Source organism: Leguminivora glycinivorella, chromosome 21 (genome assembly GCF_023078275.1).
Source record: "Leguminivora glycinivorella isolate SPB_JAAS2020 chromosome 21, LegGlyc_1.1, whole genome shotgun sequence".
In the NCBI taxonomy this organism is placed as follows: domain Eukaryota; kingdom Metazoa; phylum Arthropoda; class Insecta; order Lepidoptera; family Tortricidae; genus Leguminivora; species Leguminivora glycinivorella.
This window is the reverse complement of record NC_062991.1, coordinates 11,873,021-11,894,097: the sequence shown is the minus strand read 5'-3', so window position 1 is coordinate 11,894,097 and position 21,077 is coordinate 11,873,021. Positions and strand designations below refer to the sequence as shown.

The 21,077-nt window shown below is 40.6% G+C and overlaps 2 protein-coding genes across 3 annotated transcripts; one reads left to right on the top strand and one right to left on the bottom strand.

The window, feature by feature from the left end:
* Window positions 1-1,753: 1,753 nt before the first annotated feature.
* Window positions 1,754-19,115, bottom strand: LOC125237468 (two pore potassium channel protein sup-9-like). Of its 2 annotated transcripts, none has more exons than XM_048144572.1 (9): window positions 18,602-19,115; window positions 14,989-15,413; window positions 13,192-13,347; window positions 11,365-11,491; window positions 10,716-10,906; window positions 9,719-9,906; window positions 8,259-8,361; window positions 6,038-6,125; window positions 1,754-2,830 (listed from the first exon to the last, which is right to left on the bottom strand). In XM_048144572.1, exons 2-9 carry the CDS (start codon window positions 15,113-15,115, stop codon window positions 2,287-2,289), a joined length of 1,524 nt encoding a protein of 507 aa, XP_048000529.1. In that variant the 5' UTR covers window positions 15,116-15,413; window positions 18,602-19,115; the 3' UTR covers window positions 1,754-2,286. The 2 variants fall into 2 exon arrangements, with proteins under 2 accessions (XP_048000529.1, XP_048000530.1); XM_048144573.1 differs by lacking the exon at window positions 1,754-2,830 and adding an exon at window positions 4,878-5,342.
* Window positions 5,259-6,623, top strand: LOC125237590. Its single transcript, XM_048144727.1, has 2 exons — window positions 5,259-5,378; window positions 6,152-6,623. Exons 1-2 carry the CDS (start codon window positions 5,320-5,322, stop codon window positions 6,462-6,464), a joined length of 372 nt encoding a protein of 123 aa, XP_048000684.1. The 5' UTR covers window positions 5,259-5,319; the 3' UTR covers window positions 6,465-6,623.
* Window positions 19,116-21,077: the final 1,962 nt, after the last annotated feature.

The window sequence follows — 21,077 nt, the reverse complement described above, 5'->3', positions numbered from 1 at the left end:
TTTTTTTAACACACGAGAAGTAAAATATATTTGCACCCGAGTGTAACACAAAACTTTTCCCCTCACTATAGCGAGGAAACTACAACGCAAAAAATGCGTTTATCACTGCTTTCAGTAGTTCCACAGGAGGTAAATCATCTTTATTACTAGATTCACCTACTTTTATCAATTTTAAAGCAGTTAATTCGCCTTTATTCAAGGTCAAATTACTTTACCCACTAGTGGATAAAATGCGTTTTACCCGCTGGTATTAAAGGACAAAACACGTGTTTCCGAGCTATAGTGAGGGGAAATTTTTTTTTATCATCAAGCCTCTTTTATTTACACGGGAGTGACTATCTTTTGCTCGTTTCTAGCGCTGCGACGATAGCGCATCGCTTCTGGTGAGACCAGTGCCTTATAAGATCGATTTATTGAATATTTCCTGTTTTAGTTAAACATTTTAGTTTTTAGACTTTTGTCTTGATAACAAAGCTAAATATGTTCTCAGTGAATTTATAATGATATTAATGATGTTTTTGAAACAATATTTTGCCAATCAGCTGGTTCATTTATATGGCTAGGCCATTCATAACATTGTAATGGACTTTAGGCCAATAATATTTTGTAACAAATTGTTGACTTTTTAAATAACAAGTTTTGGCACATGGTTCTATTTGGCTTGAAATTTTTATTAGTTATACTGATTTTATCAATTACATAATAATAAAATGTAATTTTCGATATAAAATTTACAACAATAATGGGCCGTAAAAAAGGGCATATATCCTTATTAAAGCCCCATTTAGATGGTACGAGTTTCTCGCCTCGAACGTACGATTATCGAAGTACGAGAAAAAATATCGTATCATGTAAACTATGCGTACGATATCGCACGAGAGGGGGCGATAATCGCCTCGCCTTTGATATTTGTATGTCTCCGTGTAAACAAAACACATATGCGAGAATCGTATACGAGTTTATACGTTACTCAGTCGAAATGAATTCAGTAGAAATCATGTAAAACATGGTGTTTTTATATTTATAGCTGCCTCTCAGTAACTGCTAAAACCAAAAATAAATTCGGCTTATTAATATTATACAGTTAATGTTTACCTACTGACATTTTACCCCATATATCTATGGGTCAAAATGCCTACTATGATTTAAAAAAAATGTTATTTATATTCTATGTTTAATAATATCCTAAACCTAATCGCAAGTATCGCAACCAAGATTTTATTAGCTAGGTAACGCTACGGTCGAATTCATTATTTTCCCTATTGAGACCTTCATAAATCATTTATAGTGTTTTTAATATTATTGGGTACTATTCAACATAAATTCAAATAAATCCAAGGTAAATTATACCCAATATTATAAAAAAGCATATAATATATGTGTTCATAATTAATTAATTAGCAAGTAAGCACGCAAGTTGACAGGCAAAACTCGTATGAGAATCGGTTCGCTCCGATTCGTGCGATAATCGCACGTTCGAGAAAAAATGTCATACGAGAACCGGTTTAGACAAGTCGAGAAATGTTATGGAAATATCTCCCGAAAATTCTACTCTCCGTCTAAACTATTTCGCCTGGTGATAATCGCCTGGCGAGTCTCGCATACGATACTCGTATGCGAGTTTTTATTTCTCGCACTAATGTAAACGTTTTGGTACGATACTCGCCAGGCGATTATCGCATACGATAATGTCATAAGAGTTTCTCGACCAAGACGGGCGAGAAACTCGTACCATCTAAATGGGGCTTAAATGTGAATTTATTCCCGTCAAACAAATCACTCTTTACATTAAAAGTTAAGGACTTGTTTTGATTCATTTGGCTTTTATGGAAGACAACTAATTTATAATTTGGCAGAGATTTCGCAATTTTACATACTAAACATTGAATTTAATCAATGTTGGATTAAAAAATAAAAATAAACTCAGACACACCCAATTTGTTAGGCAGTCAGGGCGCGAAATTATTAAGTTTTAGTTGGGATGCATTTTTTTAAATTTGCCATTTTTCTTCTGACAAAGTGTGTGTGCCAGAGTGTAATACAGTAGGTACTTGCCATTCGAGAGGCCGGCGCTCCACGCACACTAAAAAGCCGCCGAAACACTGTACACTATCTACAGAAGCCAAGCTCAATCCATAGAACATGAATAAAAAACGCAACTACACACTATGTGTAAAAGCTATAACGTTCAAATTCTACCGCAAAATTGTAAAAGTCTACTTTAACCGTAGTATTAATTGGCCCATTTTTAGTTTGGAACTAACACTAACCTATTTGGCACTGACACTATATGCTCGCGCGATGCGGTGGCAGATTGAAAGTTAGAGTATCGTTCGCGTAATACTGTTCCAAGTCATCGTCATCAGGTAGGTAGTACCCGAAGCTTTCGTTGGATATTTGGTCCGGATCCTGCTTCGGCATGGCAAAATCCCAGTTTCTGTCGACTGATTTTCTCCGCTTAGCGAAGAGTATGGAGCCATCGAAGGCATATTCATCATCGAAGTGCAACACAGCATCATCGTAGAAATAATTTTCTTGTTTAGAAGTATTTCTGGCTATGTTCTTTAGTAGTTTCTTCCGGGCATAGCTGGATTTTTCAGAGTCGTAGTCATCGACTAGTGGGTCATTGCTCCGGTTGTCGGATCTCATGTTCATGGAGTAGAGAGAGGAGCTGTGCGGGCTGGTCTCCACCCTGGTGGAGGTGCTGTGGCGGTACGGATGAAGGTACTGCTCGTTGTTGTTGCACATCTCATACATCATCATGCCTTTGCGGAGTTGCTCTCGGCGCTTGGCCACGATTTCGCGGAAGTCGTCCGGCTCCAGTTGGAAACTGTTGGATAGATAATTTTATTTATTGATTGAAAATTATTTATTAATAACACTTATAAACTAGGCAATTAAGAAAAAAAAAACTAAGAATCAGCCTCTGAGACATAGTGGCAGCATTTCCTCGCTGAATCGCAATGCTTACACGTTGAGCGAGGAAGCTGCCAGCCCTTTTGTCTCCCGTAGTATCAGTGTTTATTTATTAGATGGATAGATAAACAAGTAGCAAATTGTTTAGGTATTTTTTTCAATATACACATTGTAAAAATCCTAACTTAAAGAATGAAAATAAATAAAGAGAAGTGATCAGAATACACAGAACTTTATACACCTATACCTAACTAAAAAAAACTACATCTACCTGGCGGGCTACCTAACTAAAAAAAACTACATCTACCTGGCGGATAGCTTGGGTTTCTCGCGCGCGTAAATGACGTACATCTAACTCGACTTGAAGTATGGACCCGCGCGCGAGCGCAAGTTGTATTAAGCCGCCTGCCCTTCTAGCACAACTTGCCTCGCTTGCTGTATGGTTTCGCGCGCGACAAAGCAAGTCTTTTTTTTTTTTTTACCACGTCGGTGGCAAACAGGTATACGGCCCGCCTGATGGAAAGCGGTCACCGTAACCTAGGGACGCCTGCAACTCAAGGGGTGTCACATGCGCGTTGCCGACCCATTGAAAATGAAAAAAAAAAAGATTAGAAACTTGTACACTCCTTTTTTGAAGAACCCCATACTGTAGTTCATCGGGAATGCCTTGGCAGGGAGCTCATTCCACAGCCGGAGCGTCCGCGGGAGGAAATTCCTCTGAAACTGCACGGTACGCGACCATTTAGGTTGCAAGGTGTGTGGATGAGCGCCCTGTCGATGGCGAGCGGTGCGATGATGAAAAGTCTGACAAGTTGTGCTAAAGGGTCTGGTAAGATGAATTCATACAGGTATATATATGTCTCTATACGCCAACCATGGGTTAGCATCATGTTAGCATGGAAAAAATCGCACACATCCTGCAAGCCTCCGTGGCTAATCTGAACGGCTTGACTCAAGAAGGTCGCTTGGCAGAAGGTCGCAGGTTCGAGTCCTTTTTTCAAAATTTTAATTTTGTTGTTATCCTTTAGTTCAAAAATATGTAGAGTATCCTGAGGCTGAGTTGAGGCGGAGAGACTGGCTACGGTTCTTGGACAAGGATTTCTCTATGTAGCGGAGGGGACCCAGCTCTTATAGTGTAGGGTTCAACTACTGGCGGTAGAAAGTGTATTAACCTGTTAGTTTTGGCGTTCATGTACAGGTATCCGGAAGCTGAGTTGAGGCGGAGAGACTGGCTACGGTTCTTGGACAAGGATTTCTCTATGTAGCGGAGGGGACCCAGCTCTTATAGTGTAGGGTTCAACTACTGGCGGTAAAGTGTATTAACCTGTTAGTTTTGGCGTTCATGTACAGGTATCCGGAAGCTGTGTTGAGGCGGAGAGACTGGCTACGGTTCTTGGACAAGGATTTCTCTATGTAGCGGAGGGGACCCAGCTCTTATAGTGTAGGGTTCAACTACTGGCGGTAGAAAGTGTATTAACCTGTTAGTTTTGGCGTTCATGTACAAGTATCCGGAAGCTGAGTTGAGGCGGAGAGACTGGCTACGGTTCTTGGACGAGGATTTCTCTATGTAGCGGAGGGGACCCAGCTCTTATAGTGTAGGGTTCAACTACTGGCGGTAAAGTGTATTAACCTGTTAGTTTTGGCGTTCATGTACAGGTATCCGGAAGCTGTGTTGAGTCGGAGAGACTGGCTACGGTTCTTGGACAAGGATTTCTCTATGTAGCGGAGGGGACCCAGCTCTTATAGTGTAGGGTTCAACTACTGGCGGTAGAAAGTGTATTAACCTGTTAGTTTTGGCGTTCATGTACAGGTATCCGGAAGCTGAGTTGAGGCGGAGAGACTGGCTACGGTTCTTGGACGAGGATTTCTCTATGTAGCGGAGGGAGCTCTTATAGTCTAAGGGTTCAACTACTGGAGGTAGGAAGTGTATTAACCTGTTAGTTTTGTCGTTCATGTACAGGTATCCGGAAGCTGACTTGAGGCGGAGAGACTGGCTACGGTTCTTGGACGAGGATTTCTCTATGTAGCAGAGGGGACCCAGCTCTTATAGTCTAGGAGTTCAACTACTGGCGGTAGGAAAAGTGTATTAACCTGTTCGTTTTGGCGTTCATGTACAGGTATCCGGAAGCTGAGTTGAGGCGGAGAGACTGGCTACGGTTATTGGACGAGGATTTCTCTATGTAGCGGAGGGAGCTCTTATAGTCTAGGGGTTCAACTACTGTAGGAAGTGTATTAACCTGTTAGTTTTGGCGTTCATGTACAGGTATCCGGAAGCTGAGTTGAGGCGGAGAGACTGGCTACGGTTCTTGGACGAGGATTTCTCTATGTAGCGCGGGAGGGGGCCCAGCTCTCGGTAGCTCTTGGTTTTGATCTGCTTCATGTTGGTGGGTGGGACTGGGGATAATGGGTCCCGGTAGAGCATGGATCTGGAAGAAAATGTTTGGTACAGAGGTCTGGCACAGGTAGACAGAGGTTTATGTAATTTTTAAGGTTCAATACGGGATTGAGAAATGAGCTTAATATAAACGACAAAGCAAAGAGACTAATTACTAAATTATGATACATATGCGGAAAAGAGGAAGTTCGAAACGAGTGTCAAATCGACACGTTACGAGTTTCCTCTTCGCACGTATATTGTATGACTTTTTTCAGTACCTACATATGGACCATTGAAGCTTCGATATCCATACTAATATTATAAATGGGAAAGTGTGTGTGTCTGTTTGTTTGTCCGTCTTTCACGGCAAAATGGAGCTACGAATTGACGTGATTTTTTACGTGGAGATAGTTGAAGGGATGGAGAGTGACATAGGCTACTATTTGTCTCTTTCTAACGCGAGCGGAGCCGCGGGCAAAAGCTAGTAGGTATATAAACTACTTTCGCTTTATTTGTAAGCGGTTTGCATGATAATTGGATAACAAAAGGCAAACATAATAAGCCATTTTGTTAAGTTTCAAGTACTATGGAGCGTACGAATTTGAAATTGAGTGCACGTGTTTGGTCCATTATAACATTATCATATATATTTGATCATTAGGTCTGTATGCCTCCCTTTTCCTTCAACGTGAAGAAAAAGGATGGCATGTTTTCTATGATAGTCTAGCCTTTGGGACAACTTACTTGTTAGGTCCAAAGCAGTTGCAGGAGCAGCTACAGACGCTCGGCGGGTACTCATCGTCGACATACAGCGGCATCATCGACGTATCGCCTGAAAAATATATCATATTATAACAGAATAACAATACCACGTGCGAGAACGCGGGCTCGAATACTTTCTCGCTCGCACACTACTACCTGTCGCGCTCAGCGGACCGACCGACCCGAACGTGCGCGAAGTAACTACTACGAGCGGCGCGGAAACCGAAATAAAAGGCGCTGCGCGGCCGCCGATCGTCAGCCGACACGGAAGAAGAGGACAACACCCCCACACCACACTGAACATCACCAACATCACCACCACGCCCACGCTAGCCCGAGCTGCCGGTCGCCTTCACTGCGGCCCCGAAACCCGGCCCAGCTCAAACGGTATCACCGCGGGGTTGGATAACGGCCGGTAGCGGTAGGGCTAGCAATCACCGGATCGCCCAGTCGTCCCCAAAACGACGTCAGACCGCCCCACGAGGATGGGGCGCGCCCCGACACAGCGCCCAGCGCGGAAGGGGCCACTCACACCCCAGCAGGGGTGTCGAATGAAGACACACCACCCCCGATCGTCAGTTGTTAGCTAGTGGTCTAGCTTGGGAGACGGCCTCAGCTATCGCCAAGGTCAACCACTAAATGAGCGCGAGTCGGTCTACACGGACCGCCCATAAGCTTCATAATCGGTTGGCCTTTGGTCTTGCAGTGGTCGTCCCTGAGGAACTGTTTAGCTAGGTACTCCACTTGTATGATGACTGTCTGTATTATTGGAAGTTAAACCAATAAACCACTGGTTCCTACTTGGCGTCTTATTCCGCCCCCCTACAATATTAAATATTGTTTGAGTCACACATTTGCACAACAATCCTTTGTGCCGCTAACTCATTGGAGTTTTGACGTTTTACAATACGTCAGTTTAGTTTTAGTTGATTTGCTTAACGGCCCAGCCACGACATTGGTCTAAGCGCGACAGCGGTGAGCGGCAGCCATACGTGCGAGTGAAAAGTCCCATCGCTGTGTCTCGCTCTAATGTATGGCCGCCGCTCACCGCTGTCGCGCTTAGACCAATGTCGTAGCTGAGCCGTAAGAGCGGTTCCGCACTGCGCCCGATCGGAATCCTATACGAATCCGTAAAAATAAGATCCGGCCGTCATAGTCGTAGAACAATTTGTATGGTAGGTTTGCTTTACGCACTGCATCCGATCTCTGTCATCCGATTTCTTTCCGTCATTTTTCGGATCTAATGTAGTGCGTAAGGCACTGGTCCCACCGCGAGCTAGTAAGCTATGAGCTATCGGCTATAAAAACGAACAAAAGATAAGCACTCCCGTGCAAATAAAAGAGACACGGGGATTTTTATAGCTCACCGCTGGGCGAGTAACTATAAACATCTATAAACATTTTATTTACACGCGAGTGATTATCTTTTGTTCGTTTTATAGCCGATAGTTCATAGCTTACTAGCTCGTGGGACCAGTGCCTAAGGGGGTTGAGGGAAAGCTTAAGAAGACACACCACACATGATGAATCTATCTCATGCTGGGAGTCCATTATCTATCTGTTACTGTTAAGTCTGTGTTTCCGCACGAGTACAATCCAGGTCTCTTTAAAGCAAGAGTAAATAGGTATCTCATAGGTAAGCGTGCTCCACCGTAGACCGCATCATCACTTACCATCAGGTGTGATCGTGGTCAAACGTCTACCTATCTATACTAAAAAAAAAAAAAGCACCTGCGGTAAATATTTGGTAGATTTTCGACCGGAGGGTCAGGAAGGAAATGACATATACATCACACTTTTTTACAAATTTTCCCATAGCCATACTCCATTCTGGATATTTGCAAAGTACCTGGTAGTACTGTAGTATCTATCTTAATCGGAGGATTTTCGACGTTTGCAAAAGACCATTGTTTTTTGCTCGTTAGGAAAGAAGTGGAAACACGTAGGTACACCAAAGACCACTTTTCTAGACACCGGTATCCATGCTGGGAGTCTATTCTAAATAGCCTGTAAAGTACCTACGGTAGTATCTGCCTTGATCGGAGGATTTTCGACCTTTGTAATAGATCATTTTTTTTACTTGTTAGGAAAGAAGTGGGAACACGTAGGTACACCAAAAATCACATTTCTTGACACCGGTATCCATGCTGGGAGTCTCGGGAGTCATTCTCGATATCTGTAAAGTACCTACAGTAGTATCTACCTTGCCCGGAGGCCGGGAGCCGCGTGCCGCGAGCGACGCCGCGTAGCACCGCCCCGTCCGCAGTGATCACGTCGCCTTCCAACCGTACGGCTACTTGCTGCGCCTGCGAACAACAATATTAATTAGATTAAAAAAAAAGGTACCCGTTTGGTGACGGGTTAAGAATTTCACCAACCCCTTTTTTCCCGTGGGTGTCGTAGAAGGCGACTGTGGGATATGGGTTAAATTGTGGCGAAGGCGAGAGGCTGGCAACCTGTCACTGCAATGTCAGTTTCGTTTTCTTTCAATCCCTTATTTGCCAAGAGTGGCGACACAGGCGTGATTGTATGTATGTATGTAAAAAAAAAGGTGTGGAGAAAACGTGAACTAAAGATGTTCAAGCTCTCAACATGATCTTTGAGAATCTTCATAGCTGGCGCGGTCGGTAGGATATTTAAAAGTTAATGGCGATCACATCATCTGACGGACGAAGTCTAGTTAAAGAATCTATCATTTTAGTATCTGACACATCAACGTCATCATATCAGCCCTTAGCCCAATGCTGAGCATAGGCCTCTCTTCTAGTACGCCACTTGTCCCGGCCCTGAGCTAGTCTCATTCAGTTGTGACCCGTAATTTTCCGGATGTCGTCCACCCAACGAGTCAACGGATGTCAAGTAACTGGCACAGTTGGTAGGATCTGATGGAAACTTTGGGATTCTTCATAACTAAGAGCTTTGAATGATTCACGGTTATTTTCATTAGACTTATATTGACCGGGATATATGTAGACCGTGATTACCTTTTTAATTTTTGTCGAGCTCCTGATATTTCGACGCATAGTCGTAAGGTAATTTCGACGGAACGCCACTACATACCGAGATTGGCAAGAGAAACCATTGAGATTCACAAATATAAAAAATTTCAATCGTGAGGATGGCTTCAAACTATCAAATGTATGGAATCAAGTGATTTGTTTGTGTAAAAATCCGGTGAAGTCAGAATTGAACAAACGTAGTGACACTGTGAGTGTAGTGTGTTTGGACAGACCATCGAGTGTGAATGCGACCAGTAGTAACGCTGAAAGTGAACGCAGCCGACGCGCGCGAAAGAGGGTAATTAGATCGCGCGCTGTCTACGCAACTTTGACATCCACCCGCCTTCGTCAGTTTTCCGTGATCATGATGCATGCAACTGCGTCGAAATATCGGGAGCTCGACAAAAATCATAAAGGTAATCACGGTGTATATCCCGGTCAATATAAGTCTTCATAACTAAATAAATATTGGTGACACCTTACACAGATCAACTTAGCCCTAAACTAAGCAAAGCTTGTACTATTGGTGCTAAGCGACGATATACATACTTAAATAGATAAATACATAGAAAACATCCATGACTCAGGAACAAATATCTGTGAACTGGCGCGATCGGTAGGATCCAAACACTATTAAGGCATATTTCTAGGTTATATTGTTTACCTGTTCCGCTTGAGCCTGGTCCCGTTTCTCGTCCTCCGTGTTCATGGTGACGAAACGCAGCACCAGCAAGTTGAGACAGGCGGCCACTATGGCCAGCCCGAACAGGATGAAGATGAGCGCGAACATCACGTAAGAGGGCTTGCGATTCAGCGCGTTGTCCTTTTGTAAAGCTACCATGTCGCCGAAACCTGGTGGTGGAAATACAGAAATAGGTAAATTTATTGAAGGCTGGAAGTGTTTGTTCTGTATTTTTTTCTAAAGAACTATTTTTTTCTAAAAAATAAAGTGGCAGTTGGAATTGAGAGTTGAATGATTGGTTATACAGTCACCGGCAGTAATATCGCACAAGAAAGGCCGCAAAAATATCCACAACCTTATTATGCATCTTTGGTTTTGTACGGTGTTGCTGCCGGTGACTGTACATCAAAGACATATGTAACTCCGTATAGACTAGCTACAGTCTAAGAAAAAAAACGAACCTCAAAACCATACAGGAAAAGGTACGGTGGCCTAGATGGCGTTACACCTTTGGGGGACGCTCGGCTAGATGGCGCTGATATTAATATTTGACATTTTGAGGTTCAAAAGTTTTAAGCCTGTGTCGAGAGACGACAGTCTATGCACTGAGATTACATATTTTACTTCAACAGTAACTCTGTGTAATATTTGATCCTCTTTGCTGTACATAAAACATAATAATATGATCTAGAAACAGCTATCGATCTAAAAAGGATTATGAAATCAACTCTTAAGCGTAATTCGATGGCGAAAAGGGAAAGAGTGGCATTCACGTGCGTCGAAAAAAGTTAACTTAGGGAACGTTCTTCAACGATTTGATGTTTTTGAAAAAAAAAAAAGTATTCCACATTAATGTACGGCCCCTTAGGTATTAATTATTAGGATAATTTAAGTAGTGTTGTATAATATAATAGAATAAACATTTATTCGTGAACACTGGTAAGACAAAATACACATAATAATCCATACGCATATTTACCTATAGTGGTAAGCGTGATGAAGCAATAGTAAACGCTGTCGAAGTAACTCCAGCCCTCAAACTTGGAAAACGCCGCGGCGCCACCAGCGATTGTGAGCGATGATAACGTCGTCACCACACATATGAGGTCCACCTCAGACGCGCTGGTGGCTTTGCAGTTCATCGCGTGTTTCAGGGACTTTATTATAACACTGAAAGAAAAAAACAATTGGTAAGTTTAAAAAGTGTTGATTCTAGAACTGTAACTTGCGGGACGCCGAAGTAAATTTCTTAGAAACAGTGTCTAAGGCCTTGGCTGGGTCAATTAGCTACTAAGCCTAATGTTCCGTTCACTAATGCTTTAGAGTTTAGAACATGGTGAGATCGAAGGGCATATCACGTAGAAAATTGTTAATCGTTTTTAAAATGAAATAGGATAGTGTGTAGTTTCTAATCGGCAACGCGCATGTGACACCTCTTGAGTTGCAGGCGTCCATAGGTTACGGTGACCGCTTTCCATCAGGCGGACCGTATACCTGTTTGCCGTCGACGTGGTATAAAAAAAACACACACACACACACACACAGTATTGGTCCTAAAGAGGAACCTTGTGGGACGCCGAAGCAAACTCCATAGAAACCGTGTCAAAGGCCTTCGCTTGGTCAATTACCTGCTAAGTCTGTTGACCCGTTCACCGATGCTCTGGAACATGATCAGGCCAAGCGGGATGCCGACGATCGCGTAGAACATCGTGAACAACTTGCCGCCGACCGTTGCGGGCGTCGAGTGCCCGTAGCCTTGTTAGTAAAGGTTAATTTAGTTAGTAATTAAATTATATTAAGTCTAGTATATGTTAGTAATATTAGTCCTGAAGTGACAAATTAAGAAATTGGTGCAGACTTTCGTAAACGCATGGTACTGCGTGTACATTGTTACTAAAGATGGCATCAAGTTCTTCTTTTTTACACGACTGCCCAAAGAAAAAAAAGAGTGTATTGTTTCCGTTATCTTTTGCGCAGTACAAAATGAATTTATAAACAAATAGGTAAATTAAATTCTAACTTCTTTGTAAAATTATTCGATATATCGAAACGGACCGAAAAATGTGCTAAAGCTCTTAGACAACTAAATGGCGAAAAACCAATGTCAGATGTTCGTGACAGTCTTTCAGAATTTTGAAATGTCAGAGCTCATTCATGGCTTTCGGAAGAGGTCGACGTCAACCATGTCAACTTTAGCTAGTCTTCTCCGAGACCATGGGGCAACGCGGGGTCCTCGTTACGTCAGAAGTGAGACTAAGGTCCCTAATAATAGTGGCACAGTATAAGGATAAATCAGTAGTTAATCTCCGGCAGCGGCGACGCGGGCGTTACTACTGCGCAAGGTCACGCAGGGTTGTACCTGTGCTACTGTCCTACTCGTAGTAACTGTGTATGGCGCTATGCTAGTACCAACGCTCTTTCTACCTTTTTATCTAATAAAGATTCAAGTACGTGTTTGTTTCTTAAATACTGACGAAATCGTATTTACATAAAATGTTTGAATAGATGTTTGCACAATATTTAAGTAGGTACCAAACTTTCGAGCTAGATAGATCGCAGCATCTACCTAAATGTCGTTACAGATAAATCCTTATTGATTTTAATGTGTCATTCTAGCTTTAAATCTCACTTTTACGCCATTTACGTAAGCAATAATGTACCTAACACTGCAAAAATATAACAACCACTTACTTTTCTGGGTGTCTAGGAATTCTAAAGAACATTCTGACATTTCCGCATTTTGAGAACTGTTCTCCATACACCCATAAACACTACAGTAACGAAAATATGTCTTCGGTGCTGATTACTGCTTTATACTGTGATAGTGGTTTATTTACCAATGGTAGTAAGCACGGTGGTGGCGTAGTAGAAGGCGCCGGTGAACTTCCACTGTTGCCCTGCCTTGTGGGGCTCGGACTTGAGCACCACCGTCTCCATCACAAAGTCCTATCTGACCTTCCAACTTAGAGGGTAAAGGACCTATTGGGAGTCAATAAGTGGAAGAGGTTTCTATTGGCAACGCGTGATTGTAAGAATACACGTCCTTTTATGAACATGCCAAACTAAACATTCTCCGTCATGAAGTCTTATCGGACTTTCCAACACAGAGGGTAAAGGCCGTATTGGGAAGCAATATGTGTAAGGTCCCTATTGGCATGATGTGTGGAGCGCAAATTGTCAGAAATACTTTTGGAAATGTCAAGCATTAATCCTAGCGGCCGATGGGATATGCCTCCATAAGATTTAACAGAGAAAAGCTAACATCAGGCAGCACCAGTCACGCACCAAGCGAAAAATAGTGGTTTATTTACTTAAACCCGTATGGTGACGGGTTGAGAATGTTTACCTTTCGTTTTCTTTCAATCCCTTACTGAAATTGGCGCTGACACCAGCAGTTTCACATACTCCGCCTAATCCTGGGGAAATGGGTGTGAGTTTACATGTATGTAACTTACCAATGGTAGTAAGCACGGTGGTGGCGTAATAGAAGGCGCCGGTGAACTTCCACTGTTGCCCTGCCTTGTGGGGCTCGGACTTGAGCACCACCGTCTCCATCACCCGGAAGTCTTCCTCCGTTATGTTGTACTTCCGGATTATCATGCCTTCGATTGCTGGAAAAAATAATAAAATCTTGAAAAAAAAAACTCCTACATCGTGGAACACTCTCGACTATTTCGGCTTTCAAACAAAAAAACTCAGAAAAGCATACCTATCGACAGAACTTACAAAGGAAACAAACCCGCATTCAAATAATACTAAACCCTATACTCATGTCGCATTCCTGCCAGTGAGTAAGGTTGTCAAAGCTCAATGAGGGTGCGGAGTGTAGAGGATTGCAACTCGCATGCAACACTATGGAATTCCTGTCGTCCATAGACTACGACACTTACCATCAGGCGGGCCGTATGCTTCTTGACAATGTTTACCAACGACGTAGGATTTAAAAAAAAAACTATCGGCCTCAGAAACATTCGTTATTTTAACACTATTTGCCTACTAACTGAGGCGTATTCAAATCTCTCATGCAACTCGAATTTCTAGTGCACCAGGCCTGATTCGATTTGGCTCGACTCAGTGAAGGTGTAAAAACGGATGGACAGCCAGCGCGATGAAATAACATTTTTTACGAATTGAAAAGCGTTTTTAGAGCTCTTCGAAACTGTAACCGAATGTAGATTGAAATATGTTTGCATAATATTTTTTTTTTCGATTTTTATTTGACGTTTTAATAATAAAACTACCGTGAGACACTGACATATTAAACATGTAAAATCGGGTAACTCACGTAAAATTGTCGAAGATCGCTCGACATTATTAACTGAAATAGATGCCATACACTAAAGAAAAAGCGATCAAGCCCACTGGTGGCGAAGCCGGGAATCGAACCCGGGTCTCCAGCTAACGCGGCTGACGTGATAAACCGCTACACCACCTCGACCGCCGAGGTACCCGTCGAAATTTCTCTAGTGTATGTTATCTCTGAAGGCTAGGCGCCTTTGACCAACTCTAAGGGCGAGCAATTTGTGCTTGCACCTCCTATATGAATCCTTTTGCAGGATTACGATATAGCGAGAGAGATGGTGCTGCCATCTATCGATGTAGGGAACAAATCAAATTATTGCTCGGTTTTTTTTTCATGTTTTTTTTCATAATTCTGAAAAGAAACATTTGGTTTTTTTTCTCTTTGCAACCCTACTTACACTTAAATTAAAAAGCATTTATTTCATTAACGTAAGCTGCTGGAAACCACGTATGTAGGAGGTAGGGAATAGCGAATGATATTCCGCTTTGTGTAGTAGGGCACAGCACAGCGGATATCGTCTCGCTCGAATCTAGAGCAGAGCCCAACTGGGGAAGTACATCCGCCTTACAGAAGACCGCAGCCAAATAGCACTAGACCTTACTCAATAGTGTTGTATTCCTGCCGGTGATTAAGGCTGCCAGAGCTCAACGAGGGTGCGGTGTGCTGGTGACGGAAGGATCTACGGAACTAATTTGTTCCGTCTATTGTCCTTTGAGTCGTCGGTGACCCGAAGCCTCCTTGGAACTTGTAAACTCTTTTTTGCTGTGTAATTAACACAGCAAAAGGGAGTGTACAAGCTTCTAATAGGTTGGCAACGCGCATGTGACACTTCTTGAGTTGCAAGCGATCATAGGTGACCGCTTTCACCAGGCGGACCGTATGCTTGTTTGCCACCGACGTAGTATTAAAAAAAAACACGCTAAAACTAATGTAAATATGTTGAACTTACCTTGTAAAACTTCAAATCTGTTCCTCTCCGTAGTAGACTCGAGCGCGTCAAAAACGGCCGCACCAACCAACAGGTATGTGAACGTACACACAATCAACGACAAAGTTCGTACATTTTGCTTCTTCATCACTCCTGCGTCACCACTAGTGGGCACGCGGCCCTATACCAGCCCAGGTGAGCTTATATCCTACACTGATCGTACATTCACTAAGTAACCATTGTAAGAACAGCTTTAACTTTTGGATTTGATATGACTTTTCAAATTTAGAATCGTAACTTCATTTTTCAGAGAATTGCGTGTGTGTGTGTAAATAGTGCTATGAGTAAATTGATCCCTTGTGAGGAAGTCATCTTCATGCTATGTGCATTCTACGGTAGTTCTTGCCAGGTCCTTATAGCTATCCCATTGTATGTACATTCTTCACCTGAAACAAAAGCAAAGAGCCATAAATAAAATGAACTTCTGGAAGATACTTTAAGGGACTATCACACTGGCGAGTTTTCACTCTAAAGTCGCCTGAAACCCGCCAATGTGACCCTTAAGTCCGCTTTCACATTATCCGATCGGATATCGGAAGGATTTAAATGGAAAAAATCCAAGATGGCGCCTGTAATGTATTGTATGGGATACTTTTAATACCTCAAACCTAAATATTGGTTTCTTACGTCAAATTCTATAGAAAACAATCATTGATTGTGCCAATTTTGATATAAATCTAGTAGCCTATAGACGCGTGTTCATATATTTATGAGCACTTTAACCGTTCAGATATCTCTGATGGCTACTGTACAAAAAAATGCTGTATATTTAAGAAGATTAAACTTCAGGGCGGATCAGAGAGGATAAAATTCAATCAACAAATAAAAGGTGTTAGAAAATTCCATTAAGTAAATGCAACAAACAAAGGATGTTTACAAAAGATTCTTGGATAAAAATGTATTCAAAGAAAGGGCCCAGACGATGAGATAAAATAGGTTTGTTGTAAAGAATGTTTACAATATGAACAATAGTTATATGAGCATAGAAAATGTTTCGAAAAGTGGAATCTTACACTCATTGGTTAGCCATTGATTCAGACTCAAAATAATACAAAAATTGCAAATTAAAAAACTTTTAACTTAGAATCAGAGGCAGGATTCTAGGGCATTGAATTGAGTGTGTATAAAACCACTGGAGTTGCGGGCGTCCATAGGCAACAGTGACTGCTTACCATTATATCAATGTGTAAAAAGTAAGATTACTTACTTATCTTACAGTATTCATCAAGAAAATTCAAAAGTTTATCAAACATACTCATATATACTCTGTCAAACAAGTCTATCTGTAAATAAGAACTAAGAAAACTATAGGTATCCTTTTCTCTAGCACCCTAAAGAAAAAGTTGCATATAGTTTTCTTTGTTCTTATTTACTGAGAGACTTGTTTGACAGAGTATAGTTTGTTCAGAAATGTATGGAGTCCAATACATTCCACGACTCTTCTCTTTCCGAACAGACTGTTTTTAATCTTTATTAGAGAAATAAGAAGTTCCATCACTGTGACGATGTCACCACTGTATTGAAAATTATTACCTAACTCTACCACATTATTTGAACAGGTACTAAATTTGTATTTAAATCATAATTTAATATTAGGTCTATTCTCAGCACCTCATTACAACACATTACATCAAAACATATTGTTATTTATTTTCTATATTAATTAATATTAAAGGTTTAAGGGCTATTAAAAATTGCATTCTTATCCTATGCCATTAACATTATAATTATTATAAATTAAAAAAAATTGGCATCTATCAGTTAATCTGTCATGTAAGTGTCAGTGTATGTTAAGAATATTAATATTATAAATATTTTATTACTTAAGTATGTGAAGTGCATTGTGGCCATTGTGCATGTTTTGTGTGTGTTTATGTTGTGTTTGGAGTCCATATCAGAAAGTTTGAATATGAGTAAGTAATAGCAAAATACTACAATATACTTTATGTTTTTCTTAACCCATCCGGCTATCAACTAATCCCCCCTAATCCCCCTAATCCTGACAACACACTTTTGCTTCACTTACTTTCATAACGTTCCTCATACATGCTTGTCTGTTTCAAGATCTTCTGACATGGCCTTTTTGCAATATTTCCCAATTTGGTTGATAAATTATTTTGGTTATTTTTAACCCCCGACGCAAAAACGATGGGGTGTTATACGTTTGACGTGTCTGTCTGTCTGTCTGTGGCATCGTAGCTCCCGAACGGATGAACCGATTCAGATTTCGTTTTTTTTGTTTGAAAGCTGAGTAAGTCGGGAGTGTTCTTAGCCATGTTTCATGAAAATCGGTCCACTATGTCACGGTCAGGGGTTTTTTCAAATTTTTTTCATATTTCATTAATTGCATAGCCATGAACATATATCTTAATAAGGGTCATAAGGTACCATACCAAAAAACTAGGGGTTCAAAAGTGACCCAAGGATTTACTTTTGCCAAGTTGATTTCCCGATGTTATGGACCAAAAATTAAATAGCTTTATACACATGTTAGGCCTTAATCTGTCTCATCCTTTACACCCTTTGAACCTAAGCTAAACTTATTATGTAGGCTTTCAATAGTCTAGTTGATGGTTGAAGTATAATTGAAGTATACACCATGAATTTCAGACTATTAGCGGTGCATGAAATTTTCATTATTTATAATAATATGTAAATTTTCACTAGCTGATTAATGATGGTTAATGATGGTCAACCCTAGACATAGGTACTCAATAAAGCATTATCTCTTCAACTGGCATACATTATATATATCAAATTTCTAAATGATGTGACTGGGCAGGCGTACAGCCTCCCACATGGTGGGTTATGTCTTAATCCAATAGAGGGATAAAGGTAACATAGCACAACATGGAGGGGCTATATCTATATGAACATAGTAGGTATCTCAAAATCTAAATAGCCTTTATAGTGGCTTGATTTTCAGACAATGATACCACTTTTCTCAGAACTTCCACAGGATACCTATTTTTTTTATTGGCCTACTCTTATTCATTTAATTTTATTAGACTAGCCAAAGGTAAAGATGGTGCCTATGATAGAGATTGTCCTGTGACTGTCTGTCATTTATGAAGCTTAACATTATGAGCCAAATCCAAACATTGTGTACCTTGCCACACATAACGTCTCTTTAATGAAAACATATGCTGACGTTATGTGTTTGTTTAGTACATAATACATGTTTTGTTGGAATGCAAAACATTCCTATTATGTTGTTTGGAAATGAGATATTGTTAAAAATATTATTTTTTAATTACACAAACCGGAGTTAAGAGCCACCACTTTTCTTGTAGAAAATTGAACAAGTTACGAAATACTTGTTAAAACAAAATAATTTAAGAAAAATAGCTAAAATCAAAAAGAATAGATGGTTAGACACTATTGTATAATTTACTGAATACATTTTGACCCACATTTATAAATTTAATAGATAAAGCAATAATTAAATTGCTACAATAGTATTTTCAATGTGTTTTTACGATACGTGTACGAGGCTATAATAGGCCTATGACAACATGCGAAACTAGTCTAAAAACAAAATCGAATTTATTATTATTTGAAACAAAGAACTTACCATTCTGCAGAGGAAAAGGTCAAGGAAACTTTCGTTTGTTATCTGTTTTCCGATCTAGTATCGCGTACAGCATCTATAAATATTTAATTATCTGCAAAGCTGTATCCTAAAAATAACATCGTGCCTTAGTCCGCATACAGTTCCATGGGATCTCAGGTCAACGCACAGCCACTAACTGGGTCAAATGTTATGCCGACGATTTGACAAGGCGCTCCCGACCAAAGCACCCGCAGAATCCAACCTTAGCTCACTTTTACCCATATTCAGCTTTGAAAAACCAAATTGGGTCAAATTCTATATTTTCTCCCCTTGAAATCCTCTATGCGGTATTCTTGCTGTCACACCTGCCTAGTTTTCTTCTGTCAAACACAATTTCACTTTCAATTTTAAACATTGTGCGAAACTTAGTTGACTAGCTAAGTAACATTTGAGACTACATTTATAACAAATAATTGGATTTGTATAAAATAAAAATAACGAAAATGTATTATTTTTGGCGAGTAGCCTTCTTGCACTTCCTTGATGGACTGGATGTCGGTGTTGCCATTACAAAATATTCACAAGGACGGCTGAAAGCCTGAAAGTCATGAAAAGTGGCCATAAGATTTCAAAACAACGAAAGATAACCAAAATAACTTCACTATTGTGTTGTTAATATTTATTTTCATCATCTCTATATTAATTAAGATATTAATCTTCCATAAATAGGAAAACAAAATATAAACCTGAAGTCAAAAGTTGCCATGTCCGGAAAACTTAACGCAAGAGCTGTCAACGCATCGTTTAAGTTCGTTAAGTTACTCCTAGATGGCGCAAGGCACGGCTATGACGTCAAACTAATACCGCTGAATTTAATTTCATTAATTTCCGTCCTGCCTGGGTCCGAGATGTTTGCTAACGTTATTTACTTAATTTACTCCTTACCTATTTGCTCGTCTCGACTTGATACCTTATTTATGTTTTAATACATAGAAACTCTCAGAGGGGTTGGACAAACTTTCCTTTATTATTTACGAGTGCTTTCCGCTTTGCGGGTGGAGTAAATAACGCAGTGGCTGTAACGCCCTTTACAGAGGTTGTCTTATCTAGCAGTTATTCTGGGTGATTCATTTTATTGGGGTTTTATTGTAATTGCAGAATTTTCCTAAAGTGTTCATTTTACGTACTTTATGAAGTTTTGAATCTGTCCTTGAAATGAACCCATCGCCCGTATAGCTTATATAAAAATTATGCTCTAAATTTAAATTAACTCCTTCGTACCTACTATCGAGTATTACAATTAATCTTAAATGAAGAGTTACCGAGGTTTATCAATAGTTACGAGAAGTTTGGTCCATTATTACCCTCTTTAATACCTGTTCAATACTTACGCAATGTATAGACATCCTTTATGTCGGTGGCAAATAAGCATGTGACCTGCCCAATGGTAATCGGTCACCGTAGCCAATGGACGTCTGCAATTGTTATGAACGCGTTTCACTAACATATCTTACACGTCGTTGCTCGTTGAGCTCTGGCAACCTAACTTGAACTGTTCTGTATGGTGGAGATACTTGCTACCTAATATGTATACTAATACCTACTTACTATGTATAAAAGTAGAAGGTAGGGCAGGTGCTCGCGAAAAACTGGGTGTTTACAAAGCATATAATTTCTTAATAAATAAGAAGGTAGGTGTCATTGATCCGATAGAGTTGGAAATGAAACCCTAAGTGCTTTTTCACATTATCCGATCCGATATCGGAAGTCTGAAGGATTTCAAGTGCTAGAATCCAAGATGGTGGCTGAAATGTATGGGATATCGGATGTACAACCATTACAGGCGCCATCTTGGATTTTTTCTATTAAAATGTTTCCGACATCCGATATCGGATCGGATAATGTGAAAACGGACGGGTGCGGGGTAGTTTCTGGTGAGTTCTCAGTTCGGGGCTAATGCTGTTGCTGCTCACATAAGCTCGTCACTAGAAAAATGGGACGTATTTCTAGTGACGGAAACGGCTTATCAGACTATAGTTGCATTGCGCCGGGCACCGTTGCACGGTTGATTTGACACCAATATTTCGACGTGAGAAAGCCCTTTAAGTTTTATTGAACACTAATCTACGGTAATCGGCTCGTGTCTGAAACGATTTGTATGAATTCTTAGCACAGTCGTGCTAACATTCACGCCCTAGGGTTACCATGTGTAAATTTAAATTATCTTGACAAATGAGGCATGCAGTGACCTAATTAAAAAATATGACAACGTACATGATTGTAAAGTTAACCTCTTTCTAGTATTGTAGTTTGACAGCTTAAAGGACTGAAATCCAAAATTAGTACGGGTGATTGTAGGCACGTCGACCATTTGCGCAAAGGCGATATGTTAATTATTTAGCAAACGCTACATGGCTACTTTTGACTATCCTTGGCACAAGTCCTTTTCAGGCGAAAGAGGCGACAAATTACCTGACAAAATATTACTTAGACACTT

Bases quoted from the DNA above. Each gene is read 5' to 3' on its own strand.
- LOC125237590 (XM_048144727.1), top strand. From the start codon at position 5,320: ATGGGTCCCGGTAGAGCATGGATCTGGAAGAAAATGTTTGGTACAGAG. The intron at 5,379-6,151 runs GTAGACAGAGGT...ATATTATAACAG, and splicing joins GGTACAGAGGTCTGGCACAG to AATAACAATACCACGTGCGA.
- LOC125237468 (XM_048144572.1), bottom strand. From the start codon at position 15,115: ATGAAGAAGCAAAATGTACGAACTTTGTCGTTGATTGTGTGTACGTTC. The intron at 9,907-10,715 runs GTAAATATGCGT...TTCCACCACCAG, and splicing joins CATCACGCTTACCACTATAG to GTTTCGGCGACATGGTAGCT. The intron at 6,126-8,258 runs GTAGATACTACT...TATATTTTTCAG, and splicing joins GCTCCCGGCCTCCGGGCAAG to GCGATACGTCGATGATGCCG.